Here is a 21,749-nt window from a genome sequence, read left to right on the forward strand (position 1 = left end):
AAAGGATAAATGTGTCAGTTAATATTTAAAGCAATTATGAAGCCTAGTTAGAATGGAGAAAGCAAAATAATTGTGCAACACTACTGAAACCCATAGTTCGTATTTCTTCGTTAAAATAAAATCTACTGATGTGAATATGCTCCACCCTAACTTTCAAATGCTATTTTCTCTCATATAGAAGGTTTTTAAGGTATAGATTGAGACTTTAAGTTCCAAAACACACTAATAAAAAGATGTTCGCCGTGTCAGATAGATTTTAAAATTTAAATACTCCTAAGAGCACAAACACATTTACTCAATGATCTAGAAAATCCTGCTCTAGAATTATCTTCATTAATGAATCCAAATTTATGCCACAGTTTTACTTCTCCCTGTCACAAGACTCAGAGAGCTCACTCTCATTACAGGTTTCGAGAATAAGAAAAAGTGTTTTTCTTCTGGAACTCTCTCCCTGTATATCCCTCCCCGCCTCATTTTGAAATTGACGTGATTTGGGGCTAGGAGACGCCTCTCGAATTAGAACATTCATTATCCTAGTGAAGACAGTCAGTGTTGAATCAAAGGGACAGCCAGCAGGCTGCCTCCGACCAAGGGAAAGAATGAGGATTGCTTTTGGGATTTCCTTCTCTTCCACCTGCCTCTCATCCTCACCCACCTCTCATCCTCATACATACCCCTATCATCTCCCACTGAGGCTGAAACACTGGCAGCACACTATGCAAGCCATCCCCCCAGTCTCACGTGTCAGTGGACACCTCCAACGGCAATTACGGCTTCTGCCTTCTTCTGGGCCAATTGTGAGGAAATAAATTTGAAATTTAATATTTAAGTGAATTCCAAATATAAATCAGTGCCTATTCCTTCTCCTGATTCTCTGCTCAGGGAAGGCTTTCCTGACACCCCACGTTGAGGGAAACGCTCTGCCTCTGGGCTTGCTTGCATAGAAGCCTCAGTTCTGTAGACTCTAACGATGGCTCTACTCTGTGTCCCCCTTGTCAGATAATGGATGCCTCAAGGAAAGAACAGCGTCTTAATCATCCTTGTAACTTTGATGTCTCTCTCGGTCCCTGGGACAGGGCAGGTACCCAGATAAAATTGGCTTGGTTGAATTTTCACGGATTTGCTTCCATAAAAGTCTCTTTAATTAGTACTTCCTGGCAATTTGGGGGCACCTGCTGTATATCAGATCCTCTACCAGGCCTGGGGTATACAGTCATCCCCCTTTATCTGTGGGGGATACATTGCAGCACCCCCAATGGATACCTAAAACTGCAGATCGTTCTGAGCCCTATACATACTATGTTTTTCCTATACATACGTACCTATGATAGTTTATACATTAGGCACGGTAAGAGATTAACAGCAATAACGCATAATAAAAGAAAGCAAGATGGCAGATAAGGGGAAATTACGGTACAAAGATAAATGAGACAGAGCCTTAGGTCCTGAGAAGTTACAATTCAGAATGAGATGTTGATGGTGCACAATACAAATCAAAATTCTGCGGTAGCAATGAGGAAGGAAGACTTCACAGAGGAGGTGACATTTGAGCTGAGGCTTGATGAATGAGTAGATTTTGCCAGACAACAAACAAGGAAGAAACTTGTTCTGTTCAATACAGATTTCAAGTAACATTGCAATGTCTTTCTTACTCCAGAAAAACCCCTGTTCCTTTGTAAACTGCCGTGAGAATCTCAAAGATGAATGAGGGAGCTGGGGATCAGATACTCAAAAACGCTGACAGAAAAAATAAAGCAGAATCCAGGTACTAGGATAACGACCCTCATTGCTTCCTTCTTTGTTCAAGGTGTATTTTAAGCGTGGGAAAAATAACAAGGTCTAATATAATGAATAAAGTGTGTTCAGAGTATTTAAAAACCATAAGAGACTCTTGAATGCTGAGAACAAACTGAGGGTTGATGGGGGTGGTGGGGGGGGAGAGAGGAAAGTGGGTGATGGGCACTGAGGAGGGCACCTGTTGCGATGAGCACTGGGTGTTGTAAGGAAACCAATTAGACAGTAAATTATATTTAATATTAAAAAAATAAAATCCCACTGTGTAGGTGATAAGATACATACCCCTATCTATTAGCATACTCCAGGCCAACCTCATGAACAATCTGTCTGTTAGCAAAATAATGAGCTCATGAAAAATTATGTAAGTAAATCTACAAAATAAACTGCTTGAATCCCACAAACTTTATTTAATAATGTCTCTTAGATTAGTGGTTACAAATATAAATGTGGGTGGCTCAGTCAGTTATACGTCCAACTTCGGGTCAAGTTATGATCTCAGGGTTTGTGGGTTCAAGCCCTGCATGGGGCTTTCTGCTGTCAGCACAGAGCTCACTTTGGATCCTCTGACCCCTCTCTCTGCCTCTTCCCTGCAGATGCTCTCTCCCTCTCTCTCAAAAATAAGTCAACATTTAAAAATATATATACAGATATGGAGTTTTTAAACTTCAAATTTCATAAAACAATCAGATTTTTAAAGTCTTTTAAAAATACATGATAACGAAATGGCCTACTCTAGAACCAGTTTGGGTTTTTGTTTTGTTTTGGAAGGAGAAAAGTAATTTTTAGAAAACAATCTCATTTTTAGTAGGTTGATCTAATTGCCTGTGTATTCCATACATGTTTGTTGTTCAAATGTCTGAAATAAAGACATTCCACATTTCAATCTTGTTCCCTGAAAAACTTTGTGAGAAACAGATTTTCCAGCTTTTGATGGTCTAGGGAATCTACATTTTTAAAGAAAAGTGGGCCATCTCATATTTTACACAGGGCAGGATTTTAGTAGGCCAAAGGACAGGCCCCCATGCTGAGGTTGCAGGAACCTTGCCCTTCCAGTGGCTCCAATGCCTATATGCATATACTGCACAGAAAACCATTGTAAACACACAAGGGAAAGGGAAGAAAACAATCAGGAGCAATGGTTATTTCATGTTAAAAAATACCAAAAATTTCAGTGGCTAGGTAAGTGTCTTCATGTTAGCAATCACACGTATCCGAGTCTAACACAATCTTTTAAGATTTATTTATTTGTTTGTTTGTTTATTTTTTTGAGAGAGAGACAGAGTGCAAGTGGGGGAGGGGCAGAGAGAGAGGGTAACACAGAATCCAAAGCAGGCTCCATGCTCTGAGCTGTCAGCACAGAGCCTGATGTGGGGCTCGAACCCATGAACTGTGAGATCACGACCTGAGCAGAAGCTGGCCACTTAAATGACTGAGTCACCCAGGCGCCCCAGGTCTAACACAATCTTCATGCATTTTTGCAAATTGCAGACATGCCAGGTTCTTAGACTGCCAGCAGCATGCAACACACACACACACACACACACACACACACACACACACACAACCCAAAAACCATGAGTTGTTTGTATTTACCTGATTGCAAACAGTCGAACACTACACTGACCAACTTGGCTGGAACAAACATCTTTTATTAACACACGTTTAACAGGATTTAAAATATTCATAGGAAATGTGCATTATTATTATTTGGCATCAGCACACTAGATTTTTAAAAATGCATGGAACTGGATATTGGTGGCACTCTGATAGAAATGACAAATTATTTGAAAAAAAAAATCTATTAAAATTCTTCACAACCCTTTTCTCTGTCCATGAGAACTTCTCTTTGCACTCAAGCATTTGTTTCTCTGTGTGCAGTTCATTTCCTGCCTTGGTATCTCTTTCTGGTTTCAGCAGTGTCACAGGCTTGATGAAAATCACAGTCTTGCCATATCACACTAAAAACACTGCACTTGGTGACCTGTGGTGGCACCAGAAACTTTTGAGGCTTTGGTTGATGTAGAAAGGTGCATATTGATGGTATGAAATTTAAATGTGGGCATGAGGTGACTTCTCAGTTTTATTCTGTAAGACGGTATGTAGAGTTTTTATATTAGACATTGCACTTGGGCATCTGGGAGGTGCCGGTCAGGATCAAGTATGAAGCGCGATTCTCGCATGGAGCTGTCAGCATGGGTGGTTTCGTGTGCAATGCTTTGAAGCCTTGACAGAAAAACTGCTTGTGCCCAATGCCAATCACTCACTCTTTGTCAGCTCAATTGCACATCCTTTCAGAAATGGCATCCATCTCCACGGACACCCAAAATATAGAGTACACTGCCATTATGTCTCAGGGGTAAGCATGCACTGGTAACTTAACCTGGAGGGGCAAAGGGCCAGCCTTTGGCTCTTTCATAATATATATGACTTTGCAGTGTGCACATGAGGCATACGAAGGAAGAAGTCATCAGTTTCAGGGAAAGGACTTAAATAAAAATGATGGCTGGGTTTCTTGGGTTAATACCTGCTATATAATCATGTGTTACCAATTCTTAAGGAACATGAAGGGTTAATACTATTCCCTTCAAACCCAGTTCTAAAAATCACAAAGAAGGAAATGTCTTCAGTGCATGAAAATTCTAACCACATAGAGTCCGTAGACTTGTTTTATGGTCACTTAAGGCAGGAGTAAGTTTGTTCAACAAAGAATGCTATGCTAGTTGGTACTTTGCAATGTTTTGTACTTTATTTATGTGATAACTTCTTGCCTGTAGATAGAAGATCATGGCTTCTATTCAATGAGAATCACCCCTGAGGAAACTCAAGTGTTGCTCATTCTCTGTGGCCACGGAAATTGTGGGTGCCAAAAAGGGGACTGTTTCTCTTCTCTTCCAATGTGGCATTCTATGGAGTCATCCTCTCTGCAGTGGGCTGAATCATTAAATACTTTCAGTTAACCTTTATTGAGTGCCATCAAGTACGCTATATCTAAGAAGGAGGATTGGAAGCCTATTTTCAGTTGTTTTTAAAATAATGTTTCTTTAAAAATCTATTTTGAGTGTGAGCTCTCTAGTTCATAAATCTGCATACAGTCTGGTGACTAGGCTGCCAGGTTCCCTAGAGTGTGTGTGATGCTTCCCCTAAAAGGGGTGTAGGTGCATTGAGTGGTGCCTTAATGCTTTCTGGGTCTTGGGTGTCGTTTATTGCACTGTGCTGATAATTTACTAAATGGTACTCGAGAGACCAAAAGGACTGGATGTGCCCTTGTAAAGTACCTAACCTGCTCCTAGGGAGTGATTACAAATTGGAGAAATGGATGAAGTATTATATATTATTGTTCTTCATGGCCTTTTCAAAAAAAATAAAGTAAGCTTTAAGGAAGGTAAATAGTTCTGATTCTATCTCATTTGATGTCTTATCCTTACTAAAATAATATAATTAAGGGTATTGTAGCAATAAAAGAATCTACTTAATATACAATTGAGATTCTTTCAAATACCATATCTTTTGATTAATATCTAGCCTTTTGAAAGTCACTTGGGTCCTCATTGGATATAGAGCCAGAATGGCAATTGGCCAACAGAGCAACATCTTCTAAGAAGCCTCTGATTAAAAGACTTGACAAGATTAACCCTAAAAACCTCAATGTTCAAAAATACAGTGTCCTCATTCACTCCGTATAGCTTGATTTAATTTCAAACTTTTCTAAAAAAAATTATACTTCCATATACATATATATATATATATATATACATGTATATATATATATATATACATGTATATATATATGCCCCTATAGAGGTCATTTATATAAAACTAAGCATTATAGCCAAATATTTATTTTCTATATATAACCTAGTAAAAACCTATATATGAAAATATAACTTTCGTGACAGACTCGAAAGCCTCTTAATTGATTATATAAGGCAATCCCAATCTAGTCTTTGTAATAGTGCAGAACCATTGTTATCAGATTATATTTCTCTATTCTGAAGTCTGTCTTTCAGGTGTGACTGAAAGTAGAATGGGATCTGTTTCCAGGAAAAGGTATAACGACACGTTAAGCATCTGCATGAAGCAAGACCCCTATTTCATGTTCTTCTGCCTGTCAGGATTCCTCCAAAGCAGAGCACATTGAGTGGAAGATGATAACTTTCCTCTTGTAGGACACCTAGATGTACCCTGAAGGATAGAATGGGGCCATGCCATAAGTTATTGCGAATTCCTTCTTCCTGTAGTAATTTTTCTTCTGAAGGCCTCACCCTCAAAATCCCCCAAGCCCCCATTTTTCTTCTTTCTGGAAGTCTGACTATCCTTGGCCTAGAAAAGATTATTGTCACTAAATGTCAAGAAAACAGGGGAGGCTTACTTCTCTGTTTTGGAAAAACTGAAGACATTTAATAGTCCCTAATGTAGACGACATTTGGCTGTGTATTGTTCAGACCACTTACTGTCCTCTGTGGTCACGAACAGAATCCAGGAACTATGCGCACTGCCAAATCCATTGGAGGCAACCAAGCGAAACTCATATTCTGTGTACGGTTGGAGATCTCTCACTTCATAGCTTAACGATGCAGAAGGATTGGAAAATAACCTACATAGGAAAGAAATGCTAATTAGGAAGCTTTAGACTTTCAAAGAAATAAAAACAAGTAAAATCTTACTGCAAGGAATTTTCAGAGAATGTTAAATTCCAGGCAAGTACTGCAATTTTCTGTTGTCACAGGAGATCTCTCTTAAAATAAGGAGCCACTTGGCTGAGGGCTTGTAATATTGCATTTATATGAGATGTAAATTCTAGTAGTATCGAGAAGATTCTAGCCTACTATTGAGGCTGATTGCCACGTGGAATTTGTAGACTAAGTATTATAATTTTGTATCTACAGTTCAGATAGCATTTCTTTTTTTAGTTCAGGTGTATGTCTGCTTCATGCAATACCTATGCCCATGAAAAGTTAAAGGTGAAGAAATCCTATATTAATGCTATATAAATGGAAAATAGATAATTTTGCTGAGCAAATAATTGTGTCCTAAGGAATTGCTTGTCTTTTATTTGAACCTTTAAAAGGTGGCCTTTATTTGTTGCAAAGGAGAACTGACCTATTCACAAATTGAGGTAAAGTAAGTTATGTCCATAACATATAATCCAGGTGACAGTTAGGAGGAATGACAAAGTAACAGGCTCACTCTAGATATCCATGGGTGGAGTGGCCGGGCCTCATCTGGAGTTGGTATCTGGGAGAGCCGGGAGCGTTGTTACGAGCTGGTGTAGACCAGACAACCTGAAGACTGGTTGGAGTGGCAGATGAAAGCCTCGGAGGCAACACGCCATCTGGAGCTGTCGAAAAACACAGATGAATTAGAGCAGAGAAAACTGTGGAGAACATATGTTGGATGGAATCGAAATGCTCCATATACTGGAAAAACTGTTCCTCAGGATCAACAACAATGTTAAACATGGTCCATTTAATTTAACATTTTCATTCCTGAACTACTGTACTTCCTTATTGTTCATTTCAACACAATTACGTTAGTATTTCAACCTGAAAAGCCAGCCCCCAAACAGCAAGACAAATGAACATGCAGCACATCCCCACCTGTACTTCTGTTTATCTAATTGAAAACATGTAGGGAACTTAGTGAACCAAATATTAAAGTAACTTTTTAAATTAACTCTTTCCTCAGCAATCAAGCAATCAAACAGTGAAGGAGTCCAGATCTTTTCTTTCTCTCATCGATTATCACCCATTGCCACTTAATCCCGCTTCTACTCATGATCACAACTGGCTTTCTTTCTTTTTTTTTTTTTTTTTTGGTGTTTTGAGGATGGTTTATTAAAATTGTATTTTCTACAATATTAAGTACACACGGTTGGCTGAAAATAGCACATTGCAGGTGTAATTCTCACTTAACGAAAACATAAAAACTGAAGTTCCTTCCCCATGTGCTTTATACAGTCAGTTTCCCTTATTCAAATACGTGGTGAGTTGAAGCATACATGTTGCTTTTCCTAGTCTGGTTGAATCTCTGGCAAATTTTTCCTGAATTCAGCCTGTCTGCTTGATATAATCTATCAGGGAACTCTATTTGAATAGTTCTACGAGGTCTAACAGGAATGAAGAAAACTAAAGTCCATTCGACTTAAAAAAAATGACAAGATGAGTCTGATTACTAAATTAATTTTTCCAACAGGTATAACTTGAATGAAACTATCATATAAAAATTTGTTCCAGAGCTAGTCAGAAGCAAAGCTCTGTGACTTCAGGAGAATCAAGAATCACCTAATGGCTCTCAGCGTATGTTTCTTACCTTTGGGATGGGGATAGTTTTCCTTTGCAGGATTGTTGGGAAAATCAGAAGTGATGTAAATAAAGCACCTTGTTTTGGGTCCTGGTAATGATTAGTTAGTTGTTTTTGTGGTGATGATGATGATGATGATGACGACATCGGACTGATCTGAACTTTCTTTAGCATAATTTAAGTGCTAAGATACTGTAAGTTTTCAGGAACATCCTAATTTTAATATAAGCTTCTTTTTTAAAAAGTTTATTTATTTCTTTTTGAGGGAGAGAGAGAGAGAGCACAGGCACAAACAGCGGAAGGGCAGAGAGAAGGAGAGACAGAATGCCAAGTAGGTTCTGCACCATCGGCACAGAGCCTGATGCGGGGCTCGAACCCATGAACTGTGAGATTATGACCTGAGCTGAGATCAAGAGTCGAATGTTTGAACAACTGAACCTTCCAAGTGCCCTGTAATGTAAGTTTCTAATTGCCAAGGATTACTAGAAGCCATTGGTGAGGAAGGAGAAGGGATTAAAATAATTAAAATACCTAGGAGGGTTCATTTTCAACTTCTTTTTATACACAACCTTACGTAGTGTGTGATTTTATACACTTTCCCCCTCAGGAGAACCTGCCTGTGAACTAGGAAGCTAATGAATGGCCAGTGATGGGAAAAGACGAATTACATGATGTGATTCATCAATCTGTTGTAAGGGTCGAGTTCATCGATAATCCACTAATTTATTCAATAAGCATTTATTGAGCCTTTACTCTGTGCAAAGTATTCTTTGTGTGGAGGGGGAATAACACCGAGTAAAACAGATATGGCCCTTGACCCTATGGAACTTACATGTAAACAGAGGGAGCAAGCATTAAGCAAATGGGTACCTAAGATCATACCGGGTAGATAAGCTCAAGAGAAAAATAAAGCAGGGTAAGGGAAGAGAAAATGAAAGGGAGTGTGCCATTTTATTGTTAAGTAACAATTCAGATTGGATAGGAAAGCCATAGGAAGAACATGTCATTAGGTGACATCTGAGCAGAGACCTCAGTGACCATGAAAATGTCTGGAGGAAGGGCAACCCAGCCACAGAGGGCAGTAAGCACAAGGGCAGTGAGAGGGGGAAGTACTAGTTGTGTTTAAGGCACAGTGGAGACACCAAAGTGGCTGGAAATAGGCCAAGGAGAGGGAAAGGAAAAGAGGTTGGAGGGACAGGCAGGGTCTAGATCCCTCCAGATACCTTCTAGTTCTAGGCTTTGAAAATCATACTAAAGACTTTGGGTTTCATTTGAAATGGATTTGTAGGCCATTGCAGGGTTTTAATACAGGACACGCCATAATTTGGAACCTATAAAGACTACTCTATGCTAATGGGGGGGTGAGGGTAGACAAGGGAATCACCTATTATAGCAATCCAGGTAAAAGATGACAATAGCATGTGACAGCAGCAGAGGTGGTGATATATTCTGCTGACCAAGTGAGTATGGGGTATTTTGCTAAGAGAAAATAAGGGAGTGAAAGATGATGTCAGTGTGCTTAGCCTAACTGTCCAGGTGAATGGTGGTGCCATTACTGATCTGAGGAACGCTGAGGGGAGAAATCAGTTATGGGGCGGGTGGGGGGTGTGGGGGGGTGGGTATCAGTTCTGTTTCGTCCATGTTACATGGGAAAGGCATAAATTCATCTCTAGTGGGGACATCAAGGAAGAAGTGGGAGGTATGAGTTTGGATAAGAGTTGTGGATGAAGGCGTGTGGTATGTAACAGCTGAGATTTGATGAAATAACCTAGGAGGTGAATGTAGGTAGAGTGAGTGCAGAAGAGGTCTGTGAACTGAGCCATGAGGTCCCCCAACATTTTGAGGTCAGGAGGAAGGTTCTACCACAAAGGAGGCATAAAGGAGTGGTCAGTGAGGGATGACAACTTAGAGAAGGTGTAGCCTGCAAGTCAAGTAAAGAAAGCATATCAAAAAGGACTGATCAACTCTGCGAAACATGCTGACAGTTTAAGGCATGAGACTGAGAATTATATTTTGCATTTGGCCAAACACTGGAGGTGTTTGGTGACCTTGCCAAGAATAGATGTGTGCAGTGATGGGTGTGGCAGCATGACTGGAGATGGTTGAGGAGACAATGAGAGGGCAGAGAAGGAGGAAATAGTGAGTACAGGCAACTCTTCTGAGGGATTTTGTTCTAAAGGGGAGTAGAAAATAGGGCAGCATTTAAAGAAGCTTATGTAATTAAGGAAGGTGTTCTAAAAACTGGGAGATGCTAAGGTGTATACACACTTACTAGAAAGATCCAGAAGATATTTGGGGAAATGATGTAGCAGAAGGAAGAGTAATGGCCAGAGCAAATTCCTTGTGTTGGGAGAGACAGAGCGATAAGCCAGGGCACAATGGCTGTTGAATAGAGCAGGAATGGTACACCCATTGTGCAGAAGCGAATGCAGGGACAGGCAATTCAGAGAGAGAGGTAGATTTATTGATGGAAAAACACCAAGGATCTCTTCTGATGGACTCCATTTTCTCAGTGAGCAAAATAAAAGCAAAGGCATCAACTCAGTGCTAATGTGTGAGAGGGAATCACATGCTTTAAGAGAGATGAAACGAGAGGCGCCTGGGTGGGTCAGTCAGTTGAGCATCTGACTCTTGGTGTTGGCTCTCCGGTCATGATTTCATGGTTTCATGGGATCATGCCCCACATAGGGCTCTGCACTGACGGTGCAGAGCCTACTTAGAATTCTCTCTCTCCCTTTTTCTTTGCCCCTCACCTGCTTGCTCTCTCTCTCTCTCAAAAAAAATAAACAAACACTAAAACAAAAACAAAACAGAGAAATGAAATGGTATGAAATTGCTCCCTCAGTTAGTAGCCTAGGAAATGCAGAACTGTTGTCCAGGGCCTTGTATCCCATTATCCACTGCTAATAAAGACTTACTACCTGATAATTTATCTGTGAGCACAAATAGGTTTAACACTGATTATCTCTTATTTGCTATATGTTTTTTTAACTGATTCATAATAAACGAACATACATTGAGAGAGCATGGGCGATAAGTAAAGTACAAAATTGTGTACAATGTAGCAGAGTCATGTCCCTAATTTGACTGTTTTCTTATCTAATTTTTCTGTGTCAAGGAGTGTAATATCATCAACAACCCAAATTCGGAAAAAAAAAAACAAAACAGTTTGGATAAGTCATGGACATGAAAAAATTAGAGTTTTAAATATATACACAAAAATCCATTCATGTGTTAAAAACTGCATTACCATGCTGTTAAGAAGGGAGAATTGCCCCAAACTTAGGCTCCCTAATAGTAATATAGTATCCTGGGTTCTTTTCTGAGTGTTAACATCAAAAAAAGCACCCCATTAAATTGGTCACACTCTGCTTGTATAAAATTGCAAAATATTTCCAAACAGAGTGATCATCTTATATTATTTACATACAACTATTCATTTTGTCTGCTTCTGGAAACACTGACTTCTGGAAACCTTTCCTTCCCCTTTGGTTAACCCCTTTTATCCTAGACCTATTCCGTAGAGGCTCCTTAGCACCAAAGCAATAACTGGCAACTATAGCCATAATTCCACCTCTGGTTCCTTAACACAAGAGCCGTGTATCTATCAGCTTGATATATTGTCTCCAAGATGCTATGTTGCTCGAAAAGCTTCTCTCGAGTTTAATATGACCCTCACGGGGCAAGCACTCCACAGACAACCTCCTGAATCAACACGTCTTGTCCAGTAAATACTAATTCTACACGGCAAGTGGGTAAAACAGCTACCCCAATCTATAAATCCAAAGGAAGGGAATTTTTAAATAAAATTTCAAATTTAACCTTTTTTGGAAGGCAAAATGAATACAACACATTAAGCCATAAATTAAATCACAGGTTGGATGAGTCTAGATGCTATAATCTTTTAAATGTATGATTTTATTAAACTTTTAAATGATGTGCACTTGTGGACTCTTCTCTGTCTAAAAAAAACCCCAAAACAAACAGCATTCCCTAAACTTTTGCTCCTTACAAATTTATAGATCTCTGAGGGGAGCTCTAAAAAGCAAAAACAGAAGCTTTTTTCTTTTTTCCATGTGACTGGTGACTACCAAGTTTGCAGTGGTCAGAAGAGGAAACTTTTGGGGAGAAAATGAATTCAATATACTTCTCATATGCACCAATTTCTCAGGACAGTTACTAACTTGTTACAGTGTGTTTTTGTGTGTATGTATGTACATTTAAAATACTGCATTAAAATATAGAAGAAATCTATGTTTTGTATTAAACTCAAATCTATAATAAAATATATCAGGGGCACCTGGGAGGCTCAGGTGGTTGTGTCCAACTCTTGGTTTCGGGTCAGGTCATAATCTCACGGCTTGTGAGATCGAACCCCACGCTGGGCTCTGTGCTGACAGTGTGGGGTCTGCTTAAGATTGTCTCTCTCCCTCTCTCTCTGCCCCTCCCCTGATTGCTGCCCCCCTCTCTCTCTCTCTCTCTCTCTCTCTCTCTGTCAAAATAAATAAACATTAAAAAATATACATCAAATGCCACTCTGCACAAGATTCTTTGCTGGGGGAGGGGAAAGGGCAGGTAGAGAGAAACGGGGGTTTAGACCATCTACTTTATATTTAGTAGAGAGATAAGACATGACTCAAATACTATAACACAGAATGTGTAAATAGCATAGAAGACGTATTAGTGCTTCTAGAGTTTCAGAAGTCGGAAACTCACATCCAAATGTGTACAAGACCTTGCCTTTCAAAGGAACAGGCCTTGAAAGGGCATTGCCATGGGAGCACTGTCAGATTGTTCAAATCGGGTAATTGTGTTCTCAGCCTGATTCCAGGGCCTAGAACTTCATCAACTCTGCCCATGCTCATTCCGAGCCGACGTGATGCTTCTTCCTGGCTTCACTTGGAATCTGGCTCCAGCCTTGCCCATACTACCCCCTACTCCCCCCACTCCCCCCACTTTCGAGGTTAGATTGTTGACATCCCCATTCAGGTTCCCTGTTTACATAACAGGAGAGAAACCATGTCCTTTTTTATCTACATGCATCCTGGCTGCACGATCGAACGGCCTGGCATGTATTCAAAATCCTTGCATTACACACTTCCTCCCATTTTCTGAAATAGCTATACATGAGCAAGGACTTTAAATTCTAGTTTCCAGAATGGAAAATTAAAGTTCAGACACATACATTGAGTCGTTGAGTCATGAACAAATTGAAAACAGAAGGCAAGACTCAATTTCCAGTCACTAAACCATATGTCATTAAAAAAAGATATTAATTATGAGGAATATGCAGATGTGCTAACAAATGGACAGTCAACCTTGAGCACAAGGATGTACAAATAGAGCAGCATTAAATAGTGGCAAGTAGATTAAAATAGATTTCATGTTTGCAAAACAGTTTCTCATAAAATCTGACTTTTTGAACACATACTTTGTGCCAGGCTGGTTTTTTTTAAACATAATTATTTCTAATCCTAAGAATTACACTACAGAATTGTGGTGTTCTCTCTTTGTAGTATAGATAAAGAGTCTGAAGCTCAGAGAGGTTGCATCTTTTATCTCAAACCCCACAAAAAAAAGTCGTTACTGGCAGGATAAGGACTTAGTGCTCTGAATTCTATACCGCAAAACAGCACATTACAGTATGTGACTGATCCTAGATGATAAATATTAAATTTTTTAAGTGAGCACAAAAGTAAACCATTTATAATAGTAAGTACATTCGTTTTCGTAAAGATTGGGGTTATTTTTTTCTCTAAGTCATATCCTTAAACCGTTCTTTCCTGGTCTTGTTCATCCCCCACAAGGAACCTGATACAGAACTACTTATGTGAATTCACTAGTTCTCTGAAATTAGCCAAAGCCCACAGAAATTCAGTGAAATACAAAATGGAGTCTTCATGTTAGTAAGAAAAATATATTAGAAAAATTAAGTGTTATCGATAGGTATGCCATGGAATTTACTTTTGACTGTAGAATGCTAAAAATACAACAAGAGCATTTTAACTGTGGAGTGCAGGTAGCTTAAAGGCCACCAGCAAATACAGGATTCTTGCCTAAAACATCCCAGACAGGTGACATTCAGGCCTCTGTGTGTTCATTTCCAGTGACAGGAAAATAGCTGTTTTGCACGTTGCCTCATGACATTATTGGACATTTCTTATTGTTGGTGTGCTCCTTCTGATTCAGAACTAAAAAAATTATATCACTTCTACAACACTTAGGGTGAATATAATCTTTTGTCCACATCAGGACCTCTGAGAGTGAAACAGCATACTGTAAATAATTAACAGGGCTTAATTAAGCTGTGGCAGTTATAAATTGCAACTAGCATGGGCAATGGGTGCTGGTCATGCTAACACTGTACTCTTTAGGACCCTGTCTTAGTCATACTAACCCCTGAGAACAAGCCTCTACCACCATCATGGGACAGAACTTCAGGCATGATTAAGTGGTTGTCTTCTCCTCCGCTGAAGTTCCCCATTTCAGGCTACACATTGCTGCTTCCTCCAACCAGTTTCCAGGATTCCTCAACCATTATCTAGCCATGGTACCTGACTTGGAAGTGTTCTAATTTGATAACATATCTTCAAAAATATGAAGCCTTATACCTAAACTAAACACTCTGTGCATTCTGACCAGAGTATATCACAGGGAAGCTCCCAACTTTCCTTTCCTCAAGGGATGTTGCTAAAAACTCACTAAGAATCTTAATTCTGGTCTGCTTAATATTGGAGTTCATCAATGTTATTCAGATTGGCTGTATAGTTGATTCAAAATGATCTTAGGGATAGGTAAAAATGCAAGATCAATCATTTTCCAACAAGTACGCAGATTCTGAGAGGAATGTTATTAAAGAAACAAAGTATTTAAGGGGATACTGTAGTGTCCAGCAGAGTGCTTCCTTTACAGAAGATGTCCTACAAAAATGTATGGATGGATGAATGAATGGGTGGATAGATGGGCTTGTTGGTAGAGCGTGAGATGTGCAGAAAAATATTTTTCCCCTCTGACTCAATAATTCTTAGGTTCCACCCCACATTTTCCATTTACAAATAAAACCTCAATTACCTGAAAATGAATAATTTTTTAGCATAAAAGACTAATTGTTTGGAGAGTACTAACACAGCAGCGATATCAAGTTAGATCTGAAATACTACTTTATAGTACATTCACTTTATCATTTATTTGTCTCAATGCCCCATATCGCAGATGTGCAAACTGAGGTTAGAAAGGTCAAACAACCAATCTGAACTATATGACTAACAAAATGGCAACGTACAGCCTCACGTGTCTGTTGTTTCCAAGACTGTAATTCATCTCTCAACACCAACTTGAATCTTAAATTTAAGTCTAACCGTGGCTTTTCCCCATAACACCAAAGTAATGGTAATATAAATTACTTAAAAGCAGAGATCTTATTTTTTGTGTCTTATGTAACCTAGGGCACTGACAAAATTTTGAGAATTTAGTATTGCTTATCAAAGAAATGTTAAACAAATGCTAACAATCAGTTTCTATAGAGTTAACACGACCCCTTTTTTAAAGTATGTATTTATGTATTACATGTTTATGATAGAAAATTTGAAAATTACCAACCAAAGAAAGCAGGCATACATAATTACATGACCTGGAGATATCCATTCTTACACTATTCTAGATTATCTCACCTGTCTTCTATACAGGTGTATCCATACATAATATTTTTAAATGATTAAGCTAAATATGTTAAATAAATTATTTTGTAAACTTTGTTTGCTTTACAATATTAGGTGAAAACTCTATGCTATTGACTCATGTTTTGGTAACATGACTTTACAAAACAATTGCAGGTGATATTTTTATAGATATGGAATGTTAACAAAGCTGGTATTGATGGATCAAAAACTTGATTGATTTGAAATACCTATATATATTGATTGTATCATATATATACATTAACATACAGTGTTATATTAGTCTCACGTATACAATACAATGATTTAATAATTCTGTATATTACTCAGTTTTCACCATAAGTATACTCATCATCTGTCAGCAAGCAACATTATCACGATATTATCGGCTATATTCCCTATGTCGTACTTTTTATCTCTATGAATTACTCATTTTGTAACTGGAAGTTTGTACCTCTTAATTCCCTTTATCTGTTTCACCTATCCCCTGACCCACCTCCCCTCTGGCAACCACCAGTTCTGTTTGTTTGTTTCTTAAATTCCACTTAAGGGTGAAACCACATGCTTATTTCACTTAGCATTATACTCCCTAGGTTCATCCATGTTGCAAATGGCAAAGTCTTATTCTTTTTCATGGCTGAGTAATACTCCATTCATCTTCTTTATTCACTAATCTATAGATGGACTCTTGGGTTGTTTCCATATCTTTGCTATTGTAAATAATCCTACAATGAACCTAGGGTGCATACAGCTTTTTGAATTAGCGTTTTCATTTTCTGTGCGTAAATAGCCAGTAGTGGAAATGCTAGGTCATATGGTATTTCCATTTTTAATGTTTTTCTCTATTCTGTTTTCTACAGTGGCTGCACCAATATGCATTCCCACCAACAGGAGAAGGCAGTTGGCTATACTCATGGGAGTATTGGGGGCTAGATAATTAAAGCCAAAACATGGACTATAATTAAAATATTAAAAATAGGTTTACTGGCTATTTAATATTTCTTAGTTTCTAAAATGTTTGTTAACACATTTTGGTCAACTAAAACTTTTTAAAATCTTTGATAAGCTTTTTATTACATCAGATAGTCCTGAATATTTTGGGCAACTGCCACTCTCTTATTTGAGTCTGGTTAGCTCTTTAAACATTTTTAACTTAAATGGCTTATTACCAACTTCTTGAAATGTTTTTATTTAGAGTTTATTTTAGCTAAATCATAGAACAAATGTCTGTGCACTGGTAAAGAGCCATCAGACCTGAGTTCAAATACTGATTCAGCTATTTAGTTGTTGAACAAATACTTTAACCTCTCTGTGCCTTAGTTTTCTCATCAATACAATAAGGATAAAAACTTCATAGAGTTGAATTGCAAGGATTAAATAAGATAATGTCTTATTTACATAATAAAACAAGGTAGACACTGTAAATACTATATGTTTGCTATTGTTATGATCCTGAACTTGTCTGTTATTCACACCATCATGAACACCTTCATAGATTATTCCATAGAACACACTTTAGGCAAGTGTCACTGAGTTTATTAGTCTCACTCACTTTATTACTATTTAGTGGCTAAAACAGTCTAACCAATCACTTTATAGCCCACACCACAGCAAAGATTGTATACGTGATAGAAATTCAGTATGTTTGGGAAATTTTTATGTTCATGGTTGATTGTAAGCTACTTGAGGACAAGGAGTGTACATTATTATTTGTTTTCTGTTTTTAATTTTCTTCCCCAGCCTTGACAACTTTGCAGTGTGCTCTCTCTCAATGATTATTTGCAACAACAATCATATTTCTGAAAGAAGTAGATCTGATCCTGCACTATTTTGTAAGCACTTTAAACATTCACAATATTTAGAAAATGCATGTTCTGGTGATACCAATTAAAGAGCTTAAAGTGCCCAGCTATCTTAATTTTGATCAGCTTAGTAACTGATTTTTACCTCATCAAACAGATGAGCCATGAAACTGAAGATCTCATTACATTTTAGTCAAAAAGACTGGAAAAATATTTTTCATTCATAATTTATAATTAACATTCCCCCTTATCTTGTAATATCTAAAATATCCCCTTGATATAAGTAGTATTATTTCCCTCATTTTATAGATAAATGTACATTTAGAGATATTAAATATCTCTGGTTGGCTCAGATCCAGAGATTGTGCATTTAACCACACCCTACTTTATATAAGGAGAATTAACGTTAGGCTGGGAGTCATATGATCTGAAGGTAAAGTTTATTTTGTTTTATTTTATGGAGATAAAGTTTAATTTTGAGAAGAGGAGAACTTACTGAGATGTTTTGGTGACCCAGAAATTGTCAAAAGCTTAGAAAACTAAACTAAATACATTAGCATATGTTAAAATATTATGAAACATAATATTTTGGCTAATTAAGAAAACTCTTGAATTTTCATTTCAAAACATAATCACAATTAACATTTAAATGCACCTACATTTCTCATTTGATCTTACAAACATACCAAGAATTAAATGGTGTGGGCATTGCATTACTTTTACAGTCCCTTGTGATCGCCCAAATTGCCAGGCTGGGACAATGTATTTTGATTCAAAACTCAATCTTATTTCCTGTTGACTATGTAGCCTCCAAGCTTAAATATTGGAAGTATAGAAGGACTGAAATGTGTGATAAAGTTGTATTAATATTTTCATACTCCCTGAAAAATTTATCTACGCTTCCTCCTCTCTTCCCTTCCCATCATGGTCCTGGGGGTTGTGTACATGCCACAGAACACACCAGCCACAGTCTCCACCTCTATGGGCATGAAAATATTGTCAAGTGTTGGAAGACTGGCACTGAAAAAATACAAAACCTGTGTGGTTAAATATGTACAAAGTGCTTAAGAGGAGAATGTCATGCCGCAAGAGATTATTAGAAAAGGCTGGCTTGACATTGGCTGAAAGAGCTAAGCCTCTCTAAGGAAGTGGTATTGAAACTAGAAGGAATAAGATTCTGCTGAGCTAGTATGGACCAGCACCTGTAAGTTGATATAGAGGTAGAACTTATCTGTTGGAGAAACTCAGAGAAGGTTATTAAAGGTGGCATGTGCTCTATTGGAGGGTCTTGGAGGCCAGGTAAGGAGTCTGAAATTTATACTAAGAAGACAGAAAATCCTCCTCTCATTGACATTATTCAGTTTAGTTTTGTAAGATATTTTGGGGGAGGAAGGAATGGTGGGGCTACTGTATTAACTGTTGAATTGGCTGGATTGGATTCTGAAACTGATAAATAGATTTATCATTTATTTACATGACTTATTTTGATTTTTTTCATAAAAGTTGAGTGCAAAATATGAAAACAATCCAATACAATTTTTAATTTATCCCTGCATATCCAGGGACTAACACAGAGCCTGGCACATAGAAGAAGCCCTATTTTTAATGATTGCATCTAGTTGGAGGACTTCAAATATCATCTATGTGCATGAACTTCCAAATGTTTATCTCTAGTATTTCCAACTATTTGGTTTCCTTAGATTTATTTTGAAAAAAATTTTTTTAACGTTTTATTTATTTTTGAGACAGGGAGAGACAGAGCATGAACAGGGGAGGGTCAGAGAGAGGGAGACACAGAATCTGAAACAGGCTCCAGGCTATGAGCTGTCAGCACAGAGCCTGATGCGGGGCTCGAACTCATGGACCACGAGATCATGACCTCAGCCGAAGTTGGCCGCTTAACCGACTGAGCCACCCAGGCGCCCCTCCTTAGATTTATTTTGTATAGACCATGTTCATGCAGGTCAATTAAGAATAAACACTCATGTCATTAGAGTCCCAAAAAGAGAGGAAAAAAAAAACACTCATTGATTTTATAATTATTCACCTACCTAATTCCCCAAGTAATTTTAAAACACTTAAAAGAAAACACAAGAAAACATGGCTAAATAATGAAGAGAAAGGATCAGAAAATTATACTACAAAACCTAGGCTGAGGTTAGCTATTGTTGTCAAGCACAAGATTCATTTCTGAGATGTGTGAGAGCCAAGGTACAACCAAAAAAAGGAATATGATGAGTTATCAGTGGACAAATATTTAAGTTATTTTAAGAACTTTTCAATTTTATAAAACTATTTGACATTTATTTTTATTTTTTTAAAGTTTTTATTTATTTTTAAAAAATTTTTTTAAACATTTATTTATTTTTGAGACAGAGAGAGAGCATGAGCAGGGGAGGGTCAGAGAAAGAGGGAGACACAGAATCTGAAACAGGCTCCAGAATCTGAGCTGTCAGCACAGAGCCCGACGTGGGGCTTGAACCCACGGACCACGAGATCATGACCTGAGCGAAGTCAGACGCTTAACCGACTGAGCCACCCAGGCGCCCCATAAAGTTTTTAATGTTTATTTATTTTTGAAAGACAGAGAGAGACAGAGCACAAGCAGGAGAGGAGCAGAGAGAGAGAGAGAGAGAGAGAGAGAGAGAGAGAAACACAGAATCCAAGAGAGAGAGAGAGAGAGAGAGAGAGAGAGAAACACAGAATCCAAAGCAGGCTCCAGGCTCTGAGCTGTCAGCACATAGCCCAATGCAGGGCTCGAACTCAGGAACCTTGAGATCATGACCTAAGCTAAAGTTGGACGCTTAACCCACTGAGCCACCCAGGCGCCCCAAAACTATTTGACAGTTAAAGAATTGTTTTCAGGTTATTCTTTTTCTCCCATGTTTTCATTTTATGGGATTTAAGGAACCGGGTCAACAATGGATTCTAATTATTTAATGAAATAATTTGCAGTTTTACAAAATGAGAGAATGGCTGTAAATCAATTAATTTTTCTGAATTCTAAAAATGACTCCTTATAATAGCTCATCAAATAAATAGGATACTACTTTGTGCTTAAAACAGGCAACCTTAACAACCTTGACATAGTTGTCTTACCTCATTGTTTGCAAACACATATTGTCCTAGTGTATTAGCAATCTCCCCTCTCCCAAAGTAAAATCAAGCTCTGAGTACCCCCGATTCATTCCAGTGTTTCCTGGAGATTTCCAAGGGCCATCCAGAACTTGCAGTAAATGCAATTATAAACAACAACAAAATGGAAGCCACAGCCTTCAGCTTCATGAGGAAATGCACTATATCTGTCCCAGCAATCTTTCTAGCTCAGGAACTAGGAGTATGCCTGGCAACTAGAAAGAATTCAGTAAATGTTTTTTGAATGAATGAAAGTTGAACAAAGTTCAGAGTTTTGGTCAAGATTTTGATTTTATTATATTAAGGGTTTTTAACAAATTGACAACTTTAATGACTTCGGTTAACTGCCTCATAAAAGATGCTAACGTGTTGATATTCATTAGTAAAGATAAACATACCAAAATAGTAAAGTCAATTTTGAGTATTTATTTTATACCAGGCACTGAACTAAATGCTTTATACAAATCATCACATTTAAGGGGCGCCTGGGTGGCTCAGTCAGTTGAGCCTCCGACTTCGGCTCAGGTCATGATCTCACGGTTTGTGAGTTCGAGCCCCGCATGGGGCTCTGTGCTAACAGCTAGGAGCCTGGAGCCTGCTTTGGATTCTGTGTCTCCCTCTCTCTCTGCTCCTCCCCCACTTGTGCTCTGTCTCTCTCTGTCTCAAAAATAAATAAACATTAAAAAATTTTTCTTTAAATTGTCACACTTAATCCACATAATAGTCCTATATGTAAAGTGAGGTGGGTCAAGAAAAGGAGGCTTAGACGAAGTTTTAGTCTATTCGGTTGCTATAACAAAATATTATAAACTGGATACATTTATTTCTCACAGTTCTGGATGCTGGGAAGACCACGATGAATGCACTCGTGGATCTGGTGTCTGGAGAGAGCCCACTTGCAGATTCATGGATGGTGTCTTCCTGTTATGTTTTCACATGGTGGAAGGGGGACAAGGCTTCTTTTGTAAAGGTATTAATCCTATTCATGAGGGCTCCACCCTCATGCCCTAATTACTTCCCAAGCTCCCACCTCCTAACA

The 21,749-nt window shown here is 38.2% G+C and overlaps 1 protein-coding gene across 1 annotated transcript in view; it reads right to left on the bottom strand.

The window, feature by feature from the left end:
* Positions 1 to 21,749, bottom strand: part of USH2A (usherin) — a 737,363-nt gene that overhangs the window by 254,153 nt on the left and 461,461 nt on the right. The window contains exons 39-40 of the mRNA XM_078441308.2: positions 6,985 to 7,135; positions 6,249 to 6,391 (exon numbers count right to left, since the gene is read on the bottom strand). Of these exons, the coding sequence (XP_078297434.2) occupies positions 6,249 to 6,391; positions 6,985 to 7,135 (294 nt within the window). The remainder of the gene's footprint in view (positions 1 to 6,248; positions 6,392 to 6,984; positions 7,136 to 21,749) is intronic.

Source organism: Panthera onca, chromosome F1 (assembly GCF_046562875.1).
Source record: "Panthera onca isolate mPanOnc1 chromosome F1, mPanOnc1 haplotype 2, whole genome shotgun sequence".
Lineage (NCBI taxonomy): Eukaryota > Metazoa > Chordata > Mammalia > Carnivora > Felidae > Panthera > Panthera onca.